The sequence below is a fragment of the Puma concolor genome, chromosome E4, assembly GCF_028749965.1.
Source record: "Puma concolor isolate L17-30 chromosome E4, mPumCon1.1.hap2, whole genome shotgun sequence".
Lineage (NCBI taxonomy): Eukaryota > Metazoa > Chordata > Mammalia > Carnivora > Felidae > Puma > Puma concolor.
Window position 1 is genome coordinate 12,620,724 of NC_141683.1, and position 24,450 is coordinate 12,645,173.

The 24,450-nt window shown below is 42.7% G+C and overlaps 1 protein-coding gene and 1 long non-coding RNA gene across 8 annotated transcripts in view; both read left to right on the plus strand.

Annotated features, from left to right (window-relative positions):
* SLC30A10 (solute carrier family 30 member 10) overlaps positions 1-7,544 on the plus strand; it is a 46,504-nt gene extending 38,960 nt beyond the window's left edge. For all 7 annotated transcript variants that reach the window (XM_086693546.1, XM_086693547.1, XM_025927802.2 and 4 more), the window contains one exon: positions 3,210-7,544. In XM_086693546.1, coding sequence (XP_086549672.1) covers positions 3,210-3,709 — 500 coding nt within the window. In that variant the 3' untranslated portion in view covers positions 3,710-7,544. The remainder of the gene's footprint in view (positions 1-3,209) is intronic.
* A 3,568-nt stretch (positions 7,545-11,112) lies between these two features.
* The window catches only part of LOC147572467 (uncharacterized), a 90,520-nt gene continuing 77,182 nt past the window's right edge, over positions 11,113-24,450 (plus strand). Inside the window, exon 1 of the long non-coding RNA XR_015245926.1 lies at positions 11,113-11,142. This is a non-coding gene — a long non-coding RNA (uncharacterized LOC147572467). The remainder of the gene's footprint in view (positions 11,143-24,450) is intronic.

Genomic DNA, 24,450 nt, shown 5'->3' on the forward strand with positions numbered 1-24,450 from the left:
TAGCCTAGTAAGATGACTCACAGCTCCAAGAACCAAAGGTCCTTTACGACTCATGGCGCTCTGACTCAGCTGCAAGTTTTTGAGAATATGGTGCTTGGGCAGTAACTATTCCTCAGCTTTTACCTTCATGTCAAAGATTTAATGCAAAGAAGGCTACCCTGCCAAGAACTTGATTTTTACTCTCCTTATTCTGAAAACATAAATCATTCCTTTATATTCTAGATCTTGCATTCTATTTAATTGATTTTTATGGGCATGCAAGTCACCGGGTCTCTTGTAACGCTGTAAAAAGGACCGTATTTCATGTTTTAACCTGAATTCATGACCTCGTTCAGTAATGAAATCTGTTTCTTTGCTTTGCTCAAACAGAAGGTCAAACTCTCCTCTTAGTTATGTGTATCTGAGGATACGTATTTTAAAGACTTGGCAGAATTTCTAAATGGGAACTATCCAGATGTTGGTGAGAAACTGAATTTGCAACTTCATCTCTAGTGTTTCTAAACGGGATTATGTTTTTATAAAAAAACATTTTTCGTGCATATTTGTGTTATACACTCACTGCCCCACCAGTGAGCCCGTAAACTTGAGATAGAGCCCAGGCCTCTTAGAAGACCTTATTTCATGAGAAGCTCCTGAAATGAGGTTTGAATGGGTCTTAATACATTTTATGGCCATGGCTAGGCTTTCCTCTATGAAAGAAGGTGTGATTTGCAGTGTGACTGTCTGATGAGGGCCATAGCCCTGCCAAACCCACGTTTAATAGCGTGTGTTGGGACCAGTTGGTTGCGCCATTGCTAATAGCTGGAGCTTCTCCTGCAGTCTTTTCTCCTGGATGTTCTTTCTGCCTTTGGGGGCCTCTTTGGCACCATTGTTGGTTTATAGTCTCAGAGTTGGTAGGTGCGGTCAACTCTCTGGCTGCTTTACTGCAGAATTAAAATAGTCAGGCTTCATTTCCTGCAACCTACTATTTGCCCGATGCCGCAGGCAGAGGAAGTAGGAGATGGGGAAGGAGATACCCAGACACAGATACACAGCATCGTCTCTACTTTCTAGAAGCTTGTTTTCCAGTTGAAGAAAAAGATACACATATCAAAACCAATTTGTGATATATAGTGATATATAATGATATATATATATATATATATTTTTTTTTTTAAACACATTTTTAAAAATTAGATAGCAATGGGATGCCTGGGTGGCTCAGTCAATTGAGCGTCTGATTTCAGCTCAGGTCATGATCTCACAGTTCGTGAGTTCGACCCCTGCATTGGGCTCTCTGCTGTCGGGACAGGACATGCTTCGGGTCTCTGTCTCTTCCCTTCTTGGCACTTCCCCTGCTCATGCCCTCTCTCTCAAAAATAAATAACATATTTAAAAAAAAATTAAAAAATATAGTAATAACAATAACACACTTGTAAGGCACTTATTACATGCTAGGTAATGTTCTAAGTGCTTTCTATTCACTCATTTTAATTCTTCCTTTTTTTTAATGTTTATTTATTTTTGAGACAGAGAGAGACAGAGCATGAATGGGGAAGGGTCAGAGAGCGAGGGAGACACAGAATCTGAAGCAGGTTCCAGGCTCTGAGCTGTCACCACAGAGCCCGACGCAGGGCTCGAACTCACGGACTGTGAGATCATGACCTGAGCCGAAGTCGGGCACTTAACCGGCTGAGCCACCCAGGCGCCCCCATTTGAATTCTTAAAGTAAACCTATACGGTTCTATCATTATTATTCCTAATTTATAGATAAGGACACTGAGGCACTGGGAGCTAGGTAAATTACCCATGGTCATGACTACACTGGGATTCAAACCCTAGCTGGCTACAGGGTCTTTGCTCATAATCCGTCTTCAAAACCATTTCTCTAGGGCGCCTGGGTGGCGCAGTCGGTTAAGCGTCCGACTTCAGCCAGGTCACGATCTCGCGGTCCGTGAGTTCGAGCCCCGCGTCAGGCTCTGGGCTAATGGCTCGGAGCCTGGAGCCTGTTTCAGATTCTGTGTCTCCCTCTCTCTCTGCCCCTCCCCCGTTCATGCTCTGTCTCTCTCTGTCCCAAAAATAAATAAACGTTGAAAAAAAAAAAAATTTAAAAAAAAAAAAAAAAAAAAAACCATTTCTCTATATACGTGCTCATTTGAGAAAGTATGGAAAACATGGAAGAGCCTAAGTATGAAACTAGAAATCTCTCATAATCCTGCTACCCAGAAATTACCACTTTTAATATCTTGTATCAATCATTCAATAAAACAAGCCTTTATCTGCATAAGATTTTTGTGTGTGTGGGGTCACCTGGGTGGCTCAGTTAAGCGTTCGATTCTTGATTTCAGCTTGGGTCTTGATCTCTGGGTCATTAGTTCAAGCCCCGCACTGGGTTCTGTGCTAGGTGTGAAGCTTACTTCCTGTTTAAAAAAATTTTGGTTTTGTGTGTGTGTGTGTGTGTGTGTACACACTGATGTTTGTGAAAGAAAGAAAGAAAGCAAGAAAGCAAGAAAGAAAGAAAGAAAGAAGAAATATGCCATATGCACAGTAAAACTATTTGTTTTTTTTCACTTACAGATAGCTTATATGCCTTTTCTCATATCCTTAAATATGCACCTTACTTGTTAATGGCTGTACCATATTTTATATAATCGATTTAACTCTTCCCTTGTTTCCGTTTCTTCATTAATGCAAAGAGCATCGCTCAACTCATTTTTGTGCGTGAACATTTGGGTATTTCCCTTTAGGTTAAATTCCTGGCACCAGGGATGCTGGAGAAGTTTTTGGTCCCTATTGCCAAGTTCTCCCCTTTCAGAAAGGCATCCTGCTTCACGCTCCCAACACAGCCCATGTGGGTGTCTATTCCCTGGTAAACTCAACAACCTTGGGGATTTGGGGGGTTGTTGTTAAACTTACTTTCTTTCTTTCTTTTTTTTTTTTAATATATGAAATTTATTGTCAAATTGGTTTCCATACAACACCCAGTGCTCAAACTTACTTTCTTGAATTACCTCTTATGGGCTGATGAGGGATGGTACAGGGATTCTGAATGGAGAAAGAAGATTACTAGAAAACGTACCCGTCCAGGTCCAGCTATTTTTCTTTGTGTTTTTGAAATATATCGGAGTGCTGAGAATGCTTCCAGGGCCCACGTCCCTCCTGTGGTGGGTGCCATGCATGTTTCCACTACAGTACGCGCCTTAGTGTTTGTCTGCTCTCCTCTGTTCTAGTGAGTAAACTCTCGGCCGTGCCCGGGGTTAGCAGTGTACATGAAGTGCACATCTGGGAGCTTATAAGTGGAAAGATCATCGCCACCCTGCACATCAAGTATCGGAAGGACAGGGGCTATCAGGACGCCAGTATGAAAATTCGAGAAATCTTCCACAATGCGGGAATCCACAATGTGACCATCCAGTTTGAGCACGTGGACTTGAAGGAGACCATGGAGCAGAAGGATCTGCTGTTGCTCTGTAGTTCACCCTGCATCTCCAAGGGCTGTGAGAAACAGCTGTGCTGCCCGCCCGGGGCCCTGCCTCTAGCCCACGTCAATGGCTGCGCAGAGCACAATGGCTGTCCCCCTCTGGACACGTACCCAAGTGATGGTCTCCGTGGACAAGTAACAAGAGAAGTGGCTATTGAAGTATCTTTGGACAGCTGTCTGAGTGACCATGGACAAGCTCTGAGCAAAACTCAGGAGGACCAACATTATGTCAACAGCACACATTTTTAATCTTGTCCTGACGTACACAGACAGTATAGACGAGGTGTTCGGGCTTGTGGAAGGACCTCTGTGGGCTGTAGGCACTGGTCAGATTCATGGTGTGCACGCTCTGTGTTCATCAACGGGCTGGTTGTTTGGGATGTTAATTGCACGTGTCTGTTAATTTTTATGTGACCGTGAACTCCTTTACATCGTCCTGGGTATCTCATGCTGCTCTTCAACAAACTCACTGTTTTAGTTTGAACATTTATTTCAAAAAGCAAACCATGCCAGCATACGTATCAGGGACATTGAAGGCTGGGACTCAATGGCTGTGGACACAGGATTCAAAGTAGTTTTTGTTTTAAAGTGATTAGATTTTGTGGCTGACTCTCAGGTGAGCTCATAGCCAAGTACATCGAAAAAACTAAAGAACCATGTTAGCTAATGTTTTTTTCATTCCATCATAAGATCATAAAAGAGGAAGGTTGGGTAGTCTTGTCACTGCAGAATTTTTGTTCTTTGACTTGTTTTCAAATAAATGCAAAATGAATACCTATTAAAGTAGAAAATAGTCTCAGAACATCAAAGGAAGGAGAGGTTATTGGGGGAAGACAGGAAGAAAATGCCTCTTGACTACCTCTTCATTTTGCAGGGTGGAGAGAAAACTAGTGTTTACTTTCTGCTGTGAACTGAACTACAACTATAGGGTGCTTCAAATGTTTAATACACAAATGCTTTTTTTTTTTTTTTCATTTGGAAGTGTGGGAATATTTCTACTTCCTGAAGTATGACACAATACTTACATTCTGTCTTGTAGAATCAGTCCAGTTGGGATTGTTTTCATTTATTGCTTAATGACTTATTTGTCCAAATTTCCTTTGAGTCTTCTTTTATATGATCATGTGGATATATGTAGCATTTATCAGGAGAAAATGGATATTTCTGGGAGAGAATAATATATGACACTGAGTATTCCTTCCTGCCAAAAATAAGCTGGATTGACTTTTCTTCCATTAGACATATTTTAAAGTATTTAGTAGAGTTGCCAACTAGTAACTTCATGGAAAAGTCTATGTGTAGAGAGACCCCGATGGGTTGCAAAATTGACAACGATCATCTCTTAAGCTCTAGACACAGAGTCCTGTTGTAAATCTGTGCGGTACTCAAACAGAAATCCTGGGTTGGTAACGCAAAAAGCACCCACATTTTTCAGGATTAATGCCGTTTAAACAAATGTCTTAGTGTTCGTTCTTAGGCTGAAATAAGTAAGCATCTGTGATCAGTAGGATAAGAATTTTTTTTCATTCCTTGAAAATTTATTATCTGAGTTTAAATTGGCCATGAATTAGTCGAATACGTTTTTGTCCCTAGGAGTTTGTTGGACTAGTCTATAGATAGTGTATAGCCAAAAGAGGGGTAAAATATAAGACAACATTTTTATCTTTAATCTTAAAAGTATGGCATGCACTCACAAAAAAACCAGGGGATTCTCTTTGAAACTCACCACGGTGATAAGTGGACCAAAATCTAGACAGATGTTGGTTGAGATGCCTTGACTGGAGCCAAAGAGGAAGTCTGTCCCTCACTTCCAATTGGTTCCCATCATTCTGCTTTTTATTAGAAGGAAAAGATTATAATTTTCTAGTTTCTGTGCCCCTGGCTAAAGAAATGCAGACTAGTTTACATCCAGATAATGTTCTCTACTCTCTAAAGTATTTTTTAGGAAAGGAAAAGGCACTAAATTTAAATGTAACAAATTTACCACAGAGGTAGCTTGACGACCACTTAATCACATACCGCATTATGGAGTAGAGTCATTGTGAAATAATCCCTTTTAAGACAGCTAGAGTACATTTAATGAGTTCAAACAAGCTCATTCAGTGCAATATTTTTGTATGGGGTTAAGTGGTTTCCTCTGTCATCTCAGGCAGTTATCGTGACATCCTCTGTCATCGTGATGCCTGCAGTACGATATTTTTACTTGAGTTTTACTCTCTCTTTAGTTGTCCTGCATTTCAAGTCTCCCAAGGAAATGCAGGAACTTTCTTCTCGTTCAGTCAGTCTTGCCTGGTGGCTCTAGGGCCTGCTGAACAGTGGCTTTACCCAACACTGTTTTCCTCTGGGATTAGAAAAATGCTGTCATTTCACTTTCTAGTGTTCCTGTGTGCTTAGGTTCATTCCAGAAATCTTTCCTTCTTTTTTTTTTTTTTTTGAAATGAAAATAATTTTTTGAAAGTCTAGAGTGTCCTCTGTGGGTCTCCAGGCATTGCTACAGCCCCTGGGGGCAAATTTGTCTCTATTTCTGAGTTACTGACTTAAACTAAGGGTAGGTGAGAGTTATTGCTGACAAAAGTCCTTCGAGAGCCCTGTATTCATTTTAATAGTATCAGTTCTGCAGAATTCATTCTTTAAAAAATGAATTTTAGGCTGGGTGTCTCAGTTGGTTAAGCGTCCAACTCTTGATTTCAGCTCAGGTCATGATCTCATGGTTCTTGAGTTCGAGCCCTGCATTGGGCTCTGTGCTGACAGTGTGGGGCCTGCTTAGGATTCTCTCTCCCTCTCTCTCTCCCTGCCCCTCCCCTGTTCATGCTATCTCTCTTTCTCAAAATAAATAAACTTAAAAAAATATTTTTAAAGGTGAGATCAAACTGCTCATCAAAATTACAGTTATCTCTACATAGGAATTTTGAACATTTAAAAAGATATAGTTTGGGGGAAAAAAGGCCTTACAAATCTGATTATACAGATCAGTCAATAGAACAGTGAAGGAAATGAAGAAAAAAGCATTTGCTGTCACTATTCTGTCATGACCTCTTCAACTCATGAATGTCTTCAGTTTGATGATGGAACTACAAAAGGAGACCAGAAAATACTGGTATGATTGATTCTTGGGGCTAAGGTGTTTAATTAATTCTCTATCAGTTTTAAACTTGATGATATGTCTTTTATTGGTTCTAGGACAAGCAGTTCATCTTGGTGCTAAGGACAAGTTCAGATGTTAAAAAAAAAAGATCTGTATTATTTGTGGTTAACTGAATCCTTTGCCAAATCCTACCGCATTTTTTCCCAGGAGGACAAAATATATTTCCTGCTTTTAAATGTATCTTTACACCGTTACAGTTAAAGACTACAAAAAAAGACCGTGCCAGAAAAATAATGAGGAAACATGACCTGATTTGGGTTTTGAATTTAGACTGAATAATGATTATGCCTGTTTTATAACTCTGCTGTTCACCTGATCGTTTGTTACTTATTTGTGCTTCTGAGTGTATTTGCACGTGAGTCGTCGCAGGTAGGAATGAAGTTATTGAATCGGGAAACCGTGGCGCAAATGGAAATTGCATCAGACCCTAATCCTCACCGTAATCTAAATGTTCTTATGAATTTGGAGATTAGCTAATGCATTATGTGTCATGTTCAGGAGCGTCTCTTCTCAGGTGTTTTATTCTGGACCTTTTTGTTTACATGGAACGTTTTTGAATATCGCTGAATGGATCGATATTGCTGGATGTCTCCTCCTGGTACAAAGCCAGGTCAGAGGCGATGAACCCGCTGTCTAGCGGGGATAATCCAGGAAGGATGATGGTTTTCGAGGGAGAGTGACCCTTCTAGGAGGTCCGAAGTTATGTTACAGTATTATGGAGTTTTGTTGCTTGAAGTCTTCCTTCTGTCCTCACAGGCGATTTTGCCAAAGTGTAATTGTCACATTTGTGGGAACTATTCAGACTTGAAGATGTCAAGTTTAAATAGCGCATTACTAATTGCATGTGAACTCCCCCAGTAATGTATGCACATACACATACCTGTAAAAGCGAAAGATGTTCAATGGTGCTGTAAATAAATAAACAACAACAACACATGACTGAGATGTTTGTGGAAATCAGATGGAAAGCTCAGAGTGGTTGAACTCATTTGTTTTTGTCCCTGAGTCTAGTTGGTTTATCACTCAGTAACACTTCAGATGGGTTTTAGTAAAGTGGGACTACTTCTGCATCCTTATTTTGTGGTTTCTTCATACCCCTCTGCCACTGTCCACCACCTGCAATGTCACCTGGCCCATGTTGGCAAAAATGACCCAGACTGACCCAGCTACCTACTTACTGCAGCCTGGACTGATCTGGTTTTCTAGCGGGGCTTTTTGGGGACGGGGCTACCCAATAGGGCTTGTGCAGGAGGGGAGCTCCTGGGGGTTAGGGAATGGTGGAGAGGCTGGGCTTGTTTTGGAAAAGTCCTATAGATGTGGGGAACTCTCCAAAGAGCTGACTGTCACCTTTATGAATATTGAGTGAGGGGAACAGTCTTCCAGTTCTTCCAGTTGCTTTTTATTTAATCTGATAAGCTGATAACCAGCATACCCTTACTGGAAACTGTGCGAGGGGTTCTTGCCTCCAGGGGGTTTGTCATCTACACTGGAAGCTAAGTAAGGCAGTACAACTTTAGGGGAGGTTATGGAGACCTACCTACAGCCTGGTGTGGGTGGGGGGTGATCTTGTGATGAATGGTTCTGGTGCTCAGGGGTGCACATGCCAAGCCCTGGGCAGCATTTGAAATGAGACGGAGATATACATTTCGTGACCATCAACTCTGTCAGCACGAAGAGGAACAGAGGGCTGAGCTCAGGGCTCAGAGTACAGAATGTCTGACTACTCCATCTAGTGGGGAACCCTGCCTCCTCAGTGTCTCCCGCTGCTCCCTGTTTCTCTGTAGCACTGTCACTTTGTAACATTCTATTATACATTTACTTCTTTATTTCCTGTCTGTCCGACTAGAATAAGGCTTTGTATGATCCACAGCTGTGTTCCTCAGCCCCTACCCCTTGCTTGAAACAGTGCCACAGGGCCTGGCACCAATAAATATTTATTGAATGAATGAATAAATGAACACACACATGAATGAACGAAGAGGTTCAACTCTTGGTGTTACCAGTTACAGGATTTGGACAGATCATTTAACTCCATTGCACTTGGTTGTTTTTTGTTTAAATGATGGTCTGTGTTCCCCTTCTTGGGGGTTTGTTGTAGGAATCCTTAGGAAACAGGAGAGCAGAGCTAAACATCAATTGATTTTGTTCTCTTAACTTTCCAGCGGGCATTCACACTCTTCCTGTTCTTCTCCTGCCTCCTCCCATCTCTGTAATTCCATTTTGTCGGTTAGCCACCGGTTAGAGCTAACTAGCCTTAAAGCTAACTAGGTACAATCAACCTGGGTGAGGGTGAAGAGGAAAGGCTTCACAGGAGACTTGGCACTGAAATTGGCCTTGGAGTAGTGCCATGGGTGGAGAAAGAGGGAAAGAACAATCCGCCCTGAAAGCTTAGATTTCATTCTTTAGGCCGTTGGCCCCAAAGCTTCTGTATGTGTGCGTGGCGGGGGGTGGTGGTGGGGGGGGGGCGATTGGGGAACACCGGGATTAGAATATTCACGGGGACCGGTTTTATCCAGACGCCCTCCCCCCCAAACTTTGTGTTGCTTCGTTGTTCTGTGTTTGGAGCTTCTGCCTTCTCATCTCCTGTCCTGCCGGGAGTCCTGAGCTCCACTAGCTGTGCACGTCCTCCGGGTCTGCAGATGCTCCCAGTTCCCAGGGAGTTTCTCCCACTTCTCCACTCAGCTTTCTTCGCTGCGTTTCTGCTCGGACCTTGCTGCCGTGTTTAATGCTGCCTTCCTCTCACTCATCCTGGGTCTAACTAGTCGTCGTGCTCAGTGAACGTTTCCTTCAAGGACTCGATGTCAGTCCCCGCTTCTCTGTTCCTGTCCCCATCTCTCGGGTTCGGCTGGATCACCTCACGTCTGTGCTGTAGCAGAGGCCTTTCCACCAGCCCCTCCGCACTTGCAAACTTCTTGTCAACCCTCCTGCTTCCCTCTGCTCCGGGAGGAAGGACAGAGTCAGCCTGTCACTGAAGCTCCTTCACCCGCCTGGCCCTCAAACCTTATCTTCTCCAGCACAAGGAAACCCACGGAAGTTAGACGAGCAGAGGGTGTGAGGACGGTGGCTGTGCAGACTAGTAAATAGAGGGTTGTGGGAGTCGGGGGGTGAATATCATCATACCTATTCCTTTCATGCTCAAAAGACATTTTACTTTTTCGAGTTTTAACTTGCATTCACTAAGTTACTTCCTTTCTGGTCTCTCTCTCTCTCTCTTTCTCTGTTTTATTGCCAATTTCTTCCTTTTCTGTGTTAGTGTCTCACTTTGCCGCACAGGGTGATTTCCTGTGGATGACAGACTACAACCCTTATGTGCCTGGGGTCCTGATTCAGGAGCACACTTGGAAATGGACGTGTCCTGTGCCTGGAAGCACAACCGTGATTTTCTCATCTTTTTGTGAAGCAAAAGGAGAACAGACTCTCTGTCGCCTCATAGTTTCAACCACATGGTCACAAATATGGCTGTGCCATAACACTGAGCTCCAATACAGAGTAAAAATATCTGGTTGGGTCACCTGGGTGGCTCAGTCGGTTCGGTGTCCGACTTCAGCCCAGGTCACGATCTCACAGTCCGTGAGTTCGAGCCCCGCGTCGGGCTCTGTGCCGACAGCTCGGAGCCTGGAGCCTGTTTCGGATTCTGTGTCTCCTTTCTCTCTGCCCCTCCCCTGCTCATGCTCTGTCTCTATCTCAAAAATAAATAAAACCTTAAAAAAAAAATATCCGGCACATCACACCGGTTCTTTTAGGCTTGGAGATGCAGGAGGAAGTTGGTATGGGACTCACAACCAAGGGCTGGTGGTATTGTTGCCTGCATTGTTTCAGGGGAGGGAAGGGACGGGGGGCGGGGAGCAAATTCTCAGAGTGGCCGTGTTGATACAGGCTTGTAGTGGGGATGATGATAACCAGGTCTCCTATCTGCCCCAGGAAGTTGGACCCTGTCTGCTGTACTGGGCTTAACGACAGTCATGGGTGTCTTAAGATATTTGTTGTGTCAACAGATGACTTTGTTTGCCTCATAATTTCATTGATTTTCATTTTTATTCATTGGGCCACAGACCCTTTGGGATCTGATAAAAGCTACGGATTCTTTTCTCACAGATGCATACATGCATATGCCCTGCCCACACCTGCAGGGATCCTGACCTGCATCCCTGGGTCCCAGATTAAGAACCTCTGTTCCTTCCTTCTTCATGACTGGATTTGCCTAATTTTGTGTTGTTTTGGGCTTTTCTTTTCATGTGTCCTTCTTTGGGACATTTCACTATTACCCTCTTCCAACAGAGGACATAGGAAATATCTATACCACCCACCCCCCCCCCCCATCCCTGGAAAAAAGCAAGCATTTTTTGTTTTCAATTAACAAAAGAGATTGAAACACTCAAGTTCAAAAGAACTAGGGGGCTCAAGAAGTTCCAGTTTCTGTGCTACAGAATCAACACGTCATGGAAAAATTCAATGACATTTAAAAATGTTGGGTTAATTCTTTTCCTTGACTTCCTCTGCCTGCTGTGAGTTTGTGGCCATATTCCAATGTCCCAAGGTATTCAAATTTTTTTTTTTTTTCAACGTTTATTTATTTTTGGGACAGAGAGAGACAGAGCATGAACGGGGGAGGGGCAGAGAGAGAGGGAGACACAGAATCGGAAACAGGCTCCAGGCTCTGAGCCATCAGCCCAGAGCCCGACGCGGGGCTCGAACTCCCGGACCGCGAGATCGTGACCTGGCTGAAGTCGGACGCTTAACCGACTGCGCCACCCAGGCGCCCCTGTCCCAAGGTATTCAGAGAAAAACAACTATGACGCTTTTGGAAGGAGTGATGCTTAATGCTTGCTTTATAGCTTTTGCTTTCTACCGTTGATTCTTGGACCGCACGGTACTTCCTAAGGGGGGAGACATGTTTTGGCCCATGGTACCGCTAAGCCTGTGTCATAGAAAAGTGCTTTACAGAGAGATTTTATTATATAAATTAACATACACTATGAAGTGTAGCTTAACGTTTGGGCATGGTGGCTTCGGGAGTGGCCTGCTTGTTAAACCCTGGCTCTATCACCGATGAGCTGCTTGACCTCAGGAAGGATGTTGTCCGTGAATAAGAAAAAGTTCTCTAGGCGTCAGTTTTGCCATCTATAGAAGTGGAGAAAATGAAAGTTCCTGCCTCTTGAGATTGTTGTGAGGGCAACGGAGGTGGCCCACGTGGGGCTCAGCACAGGGCCTAGCTCTATAAAATACTGGAAGAATGATAGATCTTTAAAATGCCGACTTTAAGAGGTAAGATTTCAAGTTGATTTACTCTTATTTTAACTCACGACTCACAAAAGAAATGCCAAGAATGTATAGGGTAGGCCAACCTGAGAGTCAGTACTCAGATTTAAAATTCCTTGAGGGCCTGCCTGGGTGGTTCTGTTGTTAAACTTCCAACCCTTAATTTTGGCTTAGCTCACGATCTCAGAGTTTCATGAGTTTGAGCCCCACATTGGGCTCTGCACTGACCCCGCAGAGTCTGCTTGGGATTCTCTCTCTCTCTCAATCTCCTTCTCTCTCCCTCCCCTGCTCATGCTCTCTCTCTCTCTCTCAAAATAAATAAAAACACTTAAAAAAAATTCCTGGAGGGCAGAGGCCATATTTTATGACGTCACTAGAGAACAACACAGACCTGATCTCATGACCCCAAATCCTGGGACATCTTATTCCCAGGAAAATAAAATAGACCCAGTGTTGAAGGACTTCATCCTAACACCAGGGTCCAGTCCCGAAAGACCTCAACTCTCAGGCAGGGTGGCACCTTCAACAGCATATTACTGCTGCAGGTTTTCTGGGTCCAGGGTTCTGGGCAGAGGCAGTGAGGGCTTCGTGTGAATCTGGCTGAATGTCCATTTCTGTCCCTGACTTCCAGCCCGAGGCCACCAGGGACTCACCTGTGGTTGGACCAGTGGGCTCCATGCTCGATGTGGAGAGGACTGTATGCCCTGGGGGAACCGTGCAGCATTTCAGCAAGAGGGTGTCCCCCAGGACTTAGTATCACATCTGGGCTTGTGTCAGGTGATTTGGAGGAAGATTCAAGGAAATGGGGCTTCATCCGGGATAGGATGCTGCCAGCATTATCCCAATGGGGATAATTCTGCGATTCTGCGACGGGTCCTTTTTTTTTTTTTTTTTTAATTGAAGTATAATTGCACTACAACTACATATTAGTTTCAGGCGTACAATGTAACAATTCAATATTTGTGTGTGTTGCAAAATGATCACCTCAAATCTAGGTATCATCGCTCACCCCACATCGTTACAAAATCTTTTGCTCTTGCGATGAGAACTTTTAAGATCTGCTCTCTCAACAACCTCCAAATATGCACTATAGCATTATTAACCCCAGTCACCCTGCAGTACATGACATCCCCAGGACTCATGTATTTTACAACCGGACATTTGTACCTTCTGACCCCTTTTACCTGTTTTGCCCCTCCCCAGACCTCTGCCTCTGGCAACCACCAATCTGTTCCCTGTGTGACTGGGTATTTTAATAAATCCTACCTATAAGGTGGCAGGAATAAAGCAAGGCTCACGCTTTAATTGGTAAAAAACAAACAAACAAACAAACAAAAAGCAGCAGTCACTCATAGTATCCAAGACTGGTATTTTTGTGCTTAGCAGAGTGCTTTTTTCCCTCTCATCTGTGCACAGACAAGAGCACAGAGTGGACTCTTCTCTGTTTGTTTGTTTTCCCATCTTTATTTTTTGTCATTTCTGGAGTGTAGTTGGCATAAGTGTCCTGAGGTTTCGGGGGTACCGCATGGTGATTCGAGAGTCTGCACATTATTCGGTGCCCCCCGCAGCAAGGCCAGTGCATCTGGTGCTGGTTTTCTGAGAGACTGTGCTCACCAGAAGAACATTCTGGCTTTGCGTTGAGTTCCAACGCAGTCCTTGGCAATACCACGGCTGAACTCTAGGTGCCGTTTTCTAGATATCAAGGGGCCTCCTGTCTCTTATATTTTTGATACTTAATGTATTTGTGTGCTTTAATGAAGCAGGCTGTGAGCATTTAAATCCCGATTAAAAGGCTACTTTGAAGCTGTGTGACCCTGAGCCAGTTACCTCCTCTTGGAACATCAGGATCCTTCATATCTTCTACAGGAGGCATGATATCTCCTGTTGGGGTGTTGGGAAAATTACACGAGATCATGCACGTTCCTGGCAAAGAGTCTGTGATTTCAGAATGTCGTCTGTTTTTGTTGAGTCCCTCTGTGTATGTCTGCCTCCGTGACTGTCCATCTGAGGACATGAATCAAATGCACTCACTCTCTCATTTTGCCTCATTTTATCTGCTTGCATCACGGGACTATTAAAAAAAAACCCTTTAAATATCATAATTAGGAGACGTGCAGATGCCTACGTTTATTTCTTCTTTGTAGGCATTCACAGGAAATACTCTCATGTCACTATAGCCACCAGAGGCAGAGGTTTGAGGATGGACAAAATAGGTAAAAGGGGTCAGAAGGTACAAATGATCGCCACGACAGTCTCAAATAATAAGTACTAGAGAGAGTCTGGCTAATGTGCGTGAGGTCACATGACTTGTGAGTGGCCAGACTATTATCCAAATACCTGGGTGTCTGTCAACCGTCAACAGATACTTGTTGAATGAATGAATGAATGAATGAAAATAAACAGTGAAATGTCGTTTCACCTCATGGTCTATCACGCAGGTATTTTCTGTCCTTTGACACAAACATTCAAACGAGGCTCTGTTGTACAGATTAGAATTCTCCCTCCAGTCTTCCGTGAAAAGAATGCACTGGCGAGATATCTGTGGTTTCCAAGAGTCAACAGGTTTGGGGGAGCAGATCTCTTATCTCCTGTGTCCAGTGCCTGGGGGTAGGGCTGTCACACCCACATCCTCTGCCGGTCATTTCAGCTGAACCAGATGTTTTGAGACCCATTGCTCATTTGATAAGATAGGGTCCTTTGCTACTTTGGGGTTCTTGATGTCTCTTGTTCCTCCTTATCCCTTGCCTCCCTTTTTTTGTTTTGTGTTGTTTTGAGGAGTAATACAGGGTTTATGGAATCAGATTTTTCTATTTACAACAGAGATCACATCTACATACCATTTAGCTACTCTGCCCGGGTACATCAATCCTAATGAATTTAGATTTATGATGAACGGGTTGAATCAGACAAAAACACGTACACATGCTACCCGGTTTAAAACAGCGTGCATCCATGATACTCCTCTTGTACGGCCAGCTCTGATTAAAAACCACTGGTTTTGAAAATCAGTTGATTTTGAAATGAACCAAGATACATAATGTATGATTCTAAAATCTATTTTAGCCACTTTGTACCGTTGCTATCTCATCAGACCACAGTAGGTGTTTTTCAAAAAGACACTGATGAGGGGCACCATCTAGTGTTAACTTTGACCACAACCAGCTTCTTCCCCCTCCTCCCCCAAACTTTTGGCCAAGAGTTCTCCATTGTGAAGACTGACTTTATTCTTTTTGCTTTAGAACACTGTGAAAAATTACTGAATGGTACTAAAACAAACAAACAATACAGATACACGTAAAGTATTTGAGATAATTTCAAACCTCCAAGGAAAGCATGCTTAATAAAATATGTCTTCACACCCTATGTTTTGTTCTTCAACTTGCTCTTTTAAATTAGCAATATATTCTGGCTGTCTTTCCAAGTCAAGACATAAAAGATTCACTCTACTTTTATTAATAGCTAGATAGTATTCTATCATGACCATAGACCATAGCAACTTAAATATCTACTCTCTTATTGATGAATTTTACTTCCTTTAGAAAATCATACGGACTTTAGCCTAAGTTCCATTGGCATTACTCTACCACTGTATGGGTATTACATGTGTGTGAATTTGGAATTAATGTCACTACAATGTTTCTACTTTTCTCACCCCCGATAATTTTTTTATAATGAGTGTGTGATACTTATATAACATCAGAGAAAAGTTATTTAAAGTAGTCATTTGTTTCAAAAGTATTTTGCTTAGTTCTGAATTTCATTGGAACCTATTGTTAATGCTACGCCATCTAATATTTGATCACGTGTCTCATCTCTTCAAATAGATAGTATGTTCCTTGAGTACATGGATTACATCTTTTTTAAAGTTAAAAAAAAATTTTTTTAGTGTTTATTTATGTTTGAGAGAGAGACACACACAGAGCATGAGTGGGGGAGGGGCAGAGAGGGACAGAGACACAGAATCCCAAGCTGGCTCCAGGCTCTGAGCTGTCAGCACAGAGCCCCATGCGGGGCTCAAACTCAGGAACCTCGAGATCATGACCTGAGCCGAAGTCAGACGCCCAAGGGACTGAGCCACCCAGGTGCCCCTGGATTACATCTTATTAACAACAACATTGACTCAACATTTCTATGTGCCAGGTACTTGACTTCCATATATGGTCTCATGTAATCTTCATAAAACTCCTGCAAAGTCAGTTCACTCTTTTAGTAGCGAGGAAAATCAAACTCAGAGAGTTGAAATGATACACTTATTTCAGTTGTGGTGGGGGTGGGTTTCGAACCAAGGTCTCTTTGACTCCAGTGCCTGGCTGTTTTCACTATCTTGAACTGTTTCCTACTTCAGAATCCACTGCAGCATTTGGCGCAGGGATGGACACACAATATGTGCGTAATTACAACTTGTTGGCTTAAAAATGTGGAAGACAATACTTCCTCTAAAGATATGCCCCAGCCGCCATGGTCTCCTCAAAGGCCAAGTTTATACAACAGGACCTGACCACATGCGTCTCCACTAAGAATTCCTTTCATTACGGCATTAGCGACTCAATTCTCTTCAGCACGTTAGACCTGAGATATCACGACATGGAAGAAGAGGCAACTGGGGAAAGGGTATAGTGGCTTTTGGAAACAAGAACATTGGCTGTAAGACAGAGAGTGTAGCTCAGTAGATCAGAACAAATGACTACTATGGAGCCTTGGTTATTGATATTGCAATGGCTTGTATGTAAGTTTCTACTCCTGAAACCAATATTACACTATATGTTAACTAAGTAGGATTTAAATTAAAATTTGGAAAAAAAAGAAAAAAGAAAAATAACTTCACAATCACATTACAGTATAAACATTTTCCCCCGAACTTAATGTAGTTCAGTCATAAAAGTGGTTTGTGGCATGGGTGGTCAGACTATGAAAGCATATACAAAGAAGATGGAATTTGTTCTGGAAAATATCATTTCCCAATCTGGTCAAGGACCTCAAACATCCAGTATTTTTTGAAGAAATGTTAAATTACATTCTGTTTGTTCTTTGGCCCTCAATCTCAGTTCTCTTGTTAAAAACAAAACAAAGCAAAGCAAAGCAAAACAAAACAAAATAAACTTGAGGCTAAACAATCTCAGTATAAATCCCCATTTCATCCTAAAACTCTGATGTAAGGTGGGAGGCTGGAGTTCTATCCAGTTTATAGGTGGAAAAACGGACTGAAATAGTAAAAGCTCTTACATAAAATTTCACAGCATCAGACTTTGGGGAATAGTAGAAATTTTGCATTGTATTAGGATCCCTCAAGCATTCCTTAATCTTTTAAGTTCTTAACAGGACCTAGAAGTTCTAGACTTATTTTTCTGGGGTTTGTAAAATACCTTGAAATGTGGATGGGTAGGTCTACAGAAATGCACATATTTAATCTATTTAACACATCTTTTATCATATAGTTCTATGTTCTTCCTTCCCTTATTCCTCTCTTCCTCCTCTCTCTCTGTCTCTTTCCCTTTCTTTCTTCCTTTATTTCTCTCCCTCCCTCCCTTCTTCCCTCATTCCTTCTCTCACTCTCTTTCTTTTTCTTTCTTTTCTTTTCTTTTCTTTTCTTTTCTTTATAGATGGGAAACAGTGTGGGGTGGGGACATATTCCTAAAGTAGGACCTAGGTATGGAAATGATTTTAGGTGATACATGGACAAACATCTTTTCTTTGTTTTTTTTTTTTAATTTTTTTTAACGTTTATTTATTTTTGAGACAGAGAGAGACAGAGCATGAACAGGGGAGGGGCAGAGAGAGAGGGAGACACAGAATTGGAAGCAGGCTCCAGGCTCTGAGCCATCAGCCCAGAGCCCGACGCGGGGCTCGAACTCACGGACCGCGAGATGGTCACCTGAGCTGAAGTCGGACGCTTAACCGACTGAGCCACCCAAGCGCCCCTTTTCTTTGACTATTATGTATTTATTTTAACGTTTATTGAAGTATAACTATCACATGAAACTTATAATATCACAGTTGTGCTATGAAATCTCTCCTTTAATACATTTGCCTAAGTAGCAAAAGCCCGATTTAAAGAAAATTCTGAGGGGCACCTAGGTGGCTCAGTTGCTTAAATGTCCGACTCTTGATTTCAGCTCAGGTCATGATCTCATGTTTGTGGGACTGAGCCCCACGTTGGGCTCTGTACTGACAGCGTGGAGCCTGCTTGGGATTCTCTCTCTCCCTCTCTCTCTGCCCCTCCCCTGCTCATGCGTGTGTTCTCTCTCAAAATAAATAAATAAACTTTTTTTAAAAAATAAAGGAAATTCTGAAATAATACTAGCTAACTTTGATTAAGGACTGGCTTTCGTACTTTAACATGTATTAGTTCATTTAATCCTTAAAACAGCCCTATGAGGTGGGTGCTATTACTCACCCCCCCCCATTTAAAAAAATTTTTTTTTTTTTTCAACGTTTATTTATTTTTGGGACAGAGAGAGACAGAGCATGAACGGGGGAGGGGCAGAGAGAGAGGGAGACACAGAATCGGAAACAGGCTCCAGGCTCTGAGCCATCAGCCCAGAGCCTGATGCGGGGCTCGAACTCACAGACCGCGAGATCGTGACCTGGCTGAAGTCGGACGCTTAACCGACTGCGCCACCCAGGCGCCCCAGCCCCCCCCCCCCATTTTAAATATGAGGAAACATCCATAGGTCATGTCAGTTACCTAAAGTCACAAAGCTGGTAAGAGGCAGCACCAGGATTGAAACTTAGGTACACTGCCTTCAGGACTGTGTCCTAACCACTGAACTGTACTGCCTCTAAAGAAATAATAGAGTATATAGTATAAGATTTTGGCAAAAACTCATGAAGATGGCGTTTGAATGACTGAAGTTTAGGAGGCAGTCACGTGATGGAAAACATAAAGGGTTTGGAGTCAGACAAAACTCAAATGCGAGATTCGTTATTGATCATTCACATATTTCTGGACACATCACTAAACCTTTATCAAAATGATAGAGAAAATGTAAAAGGTCCATCATACTGTAAGTTTTAGCACATATTAATTCTCTCCCCTCTCAGTGATTCTCAGCTCTCTCATTTGCAAAACATCAGGACCAGGGAATATTGAGAGTATTAGAAAAATTAACGGTTATCAAGGCACAGTAGGTGTCTCTAAAATACTACATGTCTTCCTGGGGCACCTGGGTGACTCAGTCAGTATGTTTCATCAGGTGAGGTTCTTGACCTGCAAGATGTAACTGCGGGGAGGGCCAACTTTGGTTCAAAATGGGAAATGCCTGCAGCAGCATTCGTGTGGTAAAATATTTCCAGATTTTACAACTTTGAACCCATTATCCCGTAAGGAATTGTAATGGCTCCAGACTGTTTACCCAAGTGATTACAATGGCGTTTGGTAAAGATAGGGCCACTTTATTCTTCACAAATGATTAAACCTCTGTGACTAATACAAGGGCAATTGCATTTTAAGGAAAAATATTGATTTGCTAAGCATTTAGAAAATAGATGCCCTGATATCATGACTGGAAATGAAGTTTCATGCCTCTTGGTTGAAAGGGTTTTTTAAGTCCTCCCTCTCCTTTCATGAATGTATATATTTTAAATTTTTTAACGTTTATTTATTTTTGAGAGACAGAGATAGAGCACAAGCGGGGAAGGGGCAGAGAGAGAGGGAGACAGAGAAACCGAAGTGGGCTCCAGGCTCTGAGTTGTCAGTACAGAGCCTGACGTGGGCTCGAACTCACGGACCATGAAATCATGACCTGAGCCAAAGTCGGCTTGACCGACTAAGCCACCCAGGCGCCCCTACTTAAAAAAAAATTATAATATCTCATTCTTCTTTTCTTCCTCGGTACTGTAGGGAAAAGCAGAGTCTGGGTCTAAAACTCTACATTCAAATCCCTGTTCTTTCATTTAAGATCTTGGGTAATTCATGAAACCGTCTGGACCTGAGTTTCTTATCAGTAAAGTGAGGGGAGGGTAACGATGCCTGCCCCAGTTGCCTTATGGGGTTATGGTGGGTGTTGTCGTGTAAGACGATAGATGGATAATAGATGTGAAAGTGTTTTGAAAACTATGAAATGCCATAAAATGCAAGGTATTCTATTATCCCCTGTCTTCTAATCAGACCCCGGATCATTTTCCCCTTCCAAGCTCCATGTGCCTTTCCTATCTCCTCCCTAAAGCTTAACTCCAAAACAGTACAAAAGTGGAACACTGTGAGACCCTGCTTGTCCAGTTTAAGCCTTGATGGCCACTGAAGAACAGTCATTTGTTTGCTCGTTTTTGTTTTGTTTTGCAAACACAAAATGAAATCTCATTCATTTGGGGGAAAGCTAGTGAAAATAGTGGGGGGAAACAAGGAGTAATTAAAAATACCAAGATTAGGGGCGCCTGGGTGGCGCAGTCGGTCAAGCGTCCGACTTCAGCCACGATCTTGCGGTCCGTGAGTTCGAGCCCCGCGTCAGGCTCTGGGCTGATGGCTCAGAGCCTGGAGCCTGTTTCCGATTCTCTGTCTCCCTCTCTCTCTGACCCTCCCCCGTTCATGCTCTGTCTCTCCCTGTCCCAAAAATAAATAAACGTTGAAAAAAAAAATTAAAAAAGAAAAATACCAAGACTATTTTATTATGTTTCTCCATGAAAGCAAGAATTTTAAGTGCCTACCGTGTGTGCTCACCTAGATATTAGATGAGATATGAAGGAAGCTTTTTGATGGATCTTTAGTTCAGCATGCGTCTGGGTTTGTGATGCTCCCAATGCATAAGGAAAGGCACTCTTACCTGGGGGTTCACAGCTTCTTCAGAGGTCTACAGATGGGTTGTCACAGGGTCCTTGGAATCACATGTCAAGCTTTGGACATATGTGCATGTGTCAACTTTCTGTAGTAAGTGCCCAAAGCTTTCATTAGGGCTTCAAATGATGTGTGATATCAATCAATCAATCATTCAATCAATCAGTCTTCTGAACTGAGACAGAGAACACAGCTACAATGCAGATAGTCAGACTGAAATAAAGATTCATGGCAGGTGGATCATTATGTGAACTTAGGAAAGTCTTTTCAAAAGAAATGACTGAGGACTGCCTGGGTGGCTCAGTCGGTTAAGCATCTGACTCGGTTTCGGCTCAGGTCATGATCTGGCTCTTGGTTTTGGCTCAGGTCACGATCTCATGGTTCATAGGTTCGAGCCCTGCATCGGGCTCTGGGCTGACAGTCAGGAGCCTGCTTGGTATTTTGTGTCCCTCTCTCTCTGCCACTCCCTTGCTCACTCGCTCTCGCTGTCTCTCTCTCTCAAAAATAAATAAATAAACATTAAAAAAAAAAGAAAGAAAAAGAATGACTGCGTCAGGCCCTAAGCTAAGACAAGTTTCTGCTGGGTCTGCTCATATGGGTAGATAATTAATGTATTAAGTATAGCAAACCATTATAGTAAAAAGTTCTAACATCTGGTACTTCACTAGTTGCGAAAGCTTTAGAAAATCACAATAGTCGTAACTCCTAATTTAACTGTTTGATCTAGTAATCAGGCTTCAGTTTCAATACATTTTGAAAGTTCCCTGAAGAAAATGTGAAGTACAATCAAACTTATATCATTAGGGGGAAGGAAAAAAAAAGGAGTAAATGTGAAAATGGCGTTAGTGGAATCTTTGGTCACGTGATCCCTTTTCCTCCTTTCTGTCAATTCACTGTTTAACTAAGGTCTTTTTCTATGGATTCCACATTCTCAACTGCTGCCTCAGCAAACACGTTTGTTGAGTCCCTATTCTGTAGATGGTTCCATGCATAGAATTTAAAAGTTGTCACTCATCACGTACTTATCTGACTGGGGAATCAGGAGGCAGAGGGAGCAGGAAAGAGGTCAGGAAGCCCTCCCTCCATGCAGGGTTCAAATCCCACCTGTGAAACTTTGTCCTTGGGAGACACTGGGGCAATCCCTTAATCAAACTTAGACTTAGAACCCCCACCTCCTGAAAACAGTGGGAATTTGGTTTCTTCCTTCACCTGTTGAAAATATTTAATCTCATTTTTGGCTGGTCTAATTGGCAATTAATCTAAGTCTACTGAGTCTGCAGATTCTAGAGTGGGAATGTCTTGTTATCAAATAAGTGACTCAAATGCTCCTGCCATTTTAGAGGCAGAGGGGATAGTTTGAGGCTATAATAGTGAGTGGAGGCTCCCTGGAGGGGTGACTTTAGCCAAGTGTTGAGTGTAGGGCAGGACTGGCATGGTAAATAGAGTAATCTCATTTTCTAAAGTTGGAGAGTATTATCATTTTTAAAGTGTGTGTAAAACGAACTCTCCAAAGCTAATGCAGAGGTGGTCACCAGCTTAGCCCAAGTCAAATGATTATACATTCTAAATTGGTATTAATTAATCAGTGATGGATTTTTACCTTTTCTTTTAAAAAAAGACATTAACATAATGAAAATATTCCCATTTAGAGAATTATCTATGCAAGACATTGAACCATTACCAAAATCTTTTAAGACAATTTTGGGGGGCCTGGGTGGCTCAGTCGGTTAAGCATCAGACTCTTGATTTCAGCTCAGGTCATGATCTCAGAGTTCATGCGTTTGAATCCTGAGTAGGGGCTGTGCTGTCCCTCTGTGTTGTCAGTGCAGAGACTGCTTGGGGTTTTTTCTCTTCCTCTTTCTCTCCCTCTCTCTCTGCCGGTCTTCACCCACTCTCTCTCTCTCTCAAAATAAAGAAACTTAAAAAAAGGCCACATTGTGGGGTTAACAATTTGATGCTAATAGTAAATCTGAATAGAACGTTGTAGTGTGCAAAATACTCTTGAACAAAGTATAAATTATTGGCATAAGCTATCATGTATACAAGACAAAGTATGACCTATAGTAGAGGGTCAGAAATCACTATTCACCTTTTTGTAGATACGCGAAAAGTTACAGAGAAATTCAATGACCTGACGGCAGGTCATTGATGAGTTAGACTCTTTCCTCAGTCTCTACACCGGTTGTGGGGCTCAAACTCATGACCCCAAGACCAAGCGTCACATGCTTTTCCGACTGAGCCAGCTAGACACCCACTTCTTGTTTTTCAGTTTATGCTTTCACTTGGTTGTGCAGTGGTTTTCACTCCATGAATGGCTCCAAATCTTATCTCCACACACTTCACTATTTTCCTGAGCTCAAGAGATCTGCTCTTAACTGCCTGCTGAACATTCCCATGTGGAGACCCTATCAGCACCTCAAACTCAACATGTTAAAAACAAACTCATTATCCCTTGTGCCAAGTCATCTCTTCTTCCCGATCTCCGTAACTCTGTTGATGACGTCACCACCCCACCTCACCTAGGCACCACAATAACACAAGGTCTCATGTCATGAGAACTTCAGGTTGCTTTATTTATGTTGTTTCCATAATCTTAGCCGAACCTGCAAAGTAGGGTGTTTGATTTCACTGCTCCTCCTTTTCTGCATTCCTAGTTGACGATTGGTGTCAGACAGGCCTGGCTCCCAATAACAGCTCCTCAACAGATTAATTGTGGGGACCTTGGGAAGGTGACTTTATCTCAGTTTTCCTGGTGTGTAAAATGGGAATAAGAATATCCATTTGCTTAGGAGGAAAAACATCTTGAGGTCAGAAAGCAGTAAAGAGCAGGTGAATTGGTAGCAGAGGGAAAGTACATTGAAAGTGTCCCCTTACGGTGGTCTCTTTCACTCAGAAGTGGGATGCTTTTGAGAAGGTGTAGCTTCGAGGTGGGGCCAGAGGAAGGTAGCGAACATTTACACAGCTGCTCTGAAGGACGAAACGGCTGGGAGTGATCCCAGAGGGAAGACTCAAAGAGGAGGACCAGTGTGCACAGGGAATGAGGGATGAATGTCTAGGAGTGGGAAATGGAAGTTTACGATTGCAGAAGTGGGACAGTTCCTGGTGAAAAGTGGTCCCAAGAGTGGATGGCTGTTGTGCAACACAGGTGAAAGTCTTTGGGGTCAAAGAATTGGAGCACAGCCTGTCGGCTGGGTAATCCGCTTGTATAGTGGAATTTACCGGGATGATGGCAAGATTAGAAGGTGAACAGGTGGCAAAGTTAAAAAAAAAACAACAGTGAGGGCAGAGACTGGGAGACGATGAGAAGGTGGCATTACTGAAGCATGAGGATGCTCTGCTGCCTGTTCTACCTCTATTCTTCCAGATGTTTGTCCCTCACAAAGCACCCAGAGCTGTCTCTACAAAGAACACATCTGATCATGCCATTCTCTGCCTCAGCACCCGTCACGTTGTTTCCATGGTCTACATCTCATTCTTGCCTCTGTGCACTTATCTGCTCCTGTTGTCTCTCGACTGGAATGGCTTGGCTTCCCTTTCCGCCAGATGCTGTACGAAGCTGACACACGGATCCCCCAGCCGGAGGTGCTGTTTCTCCCTGGACTCCTGTAGTGCCTTATTTCAATCTCCCTTCTGGCCTCTGTGACATGTGTCTTGTTTTACAATGTCTGCTTCGTGCAACTGATCTTAATGGTGCACCATTTTTGAGTGCAAGGCCATTTGTTGGCGTTTGGCAATATGATAGCTGTGTATACTTTATTTGTCAAATAACATTTTTATGAATGTGTTCATTGTAGAAAACTTGGAAACCACCGAAAA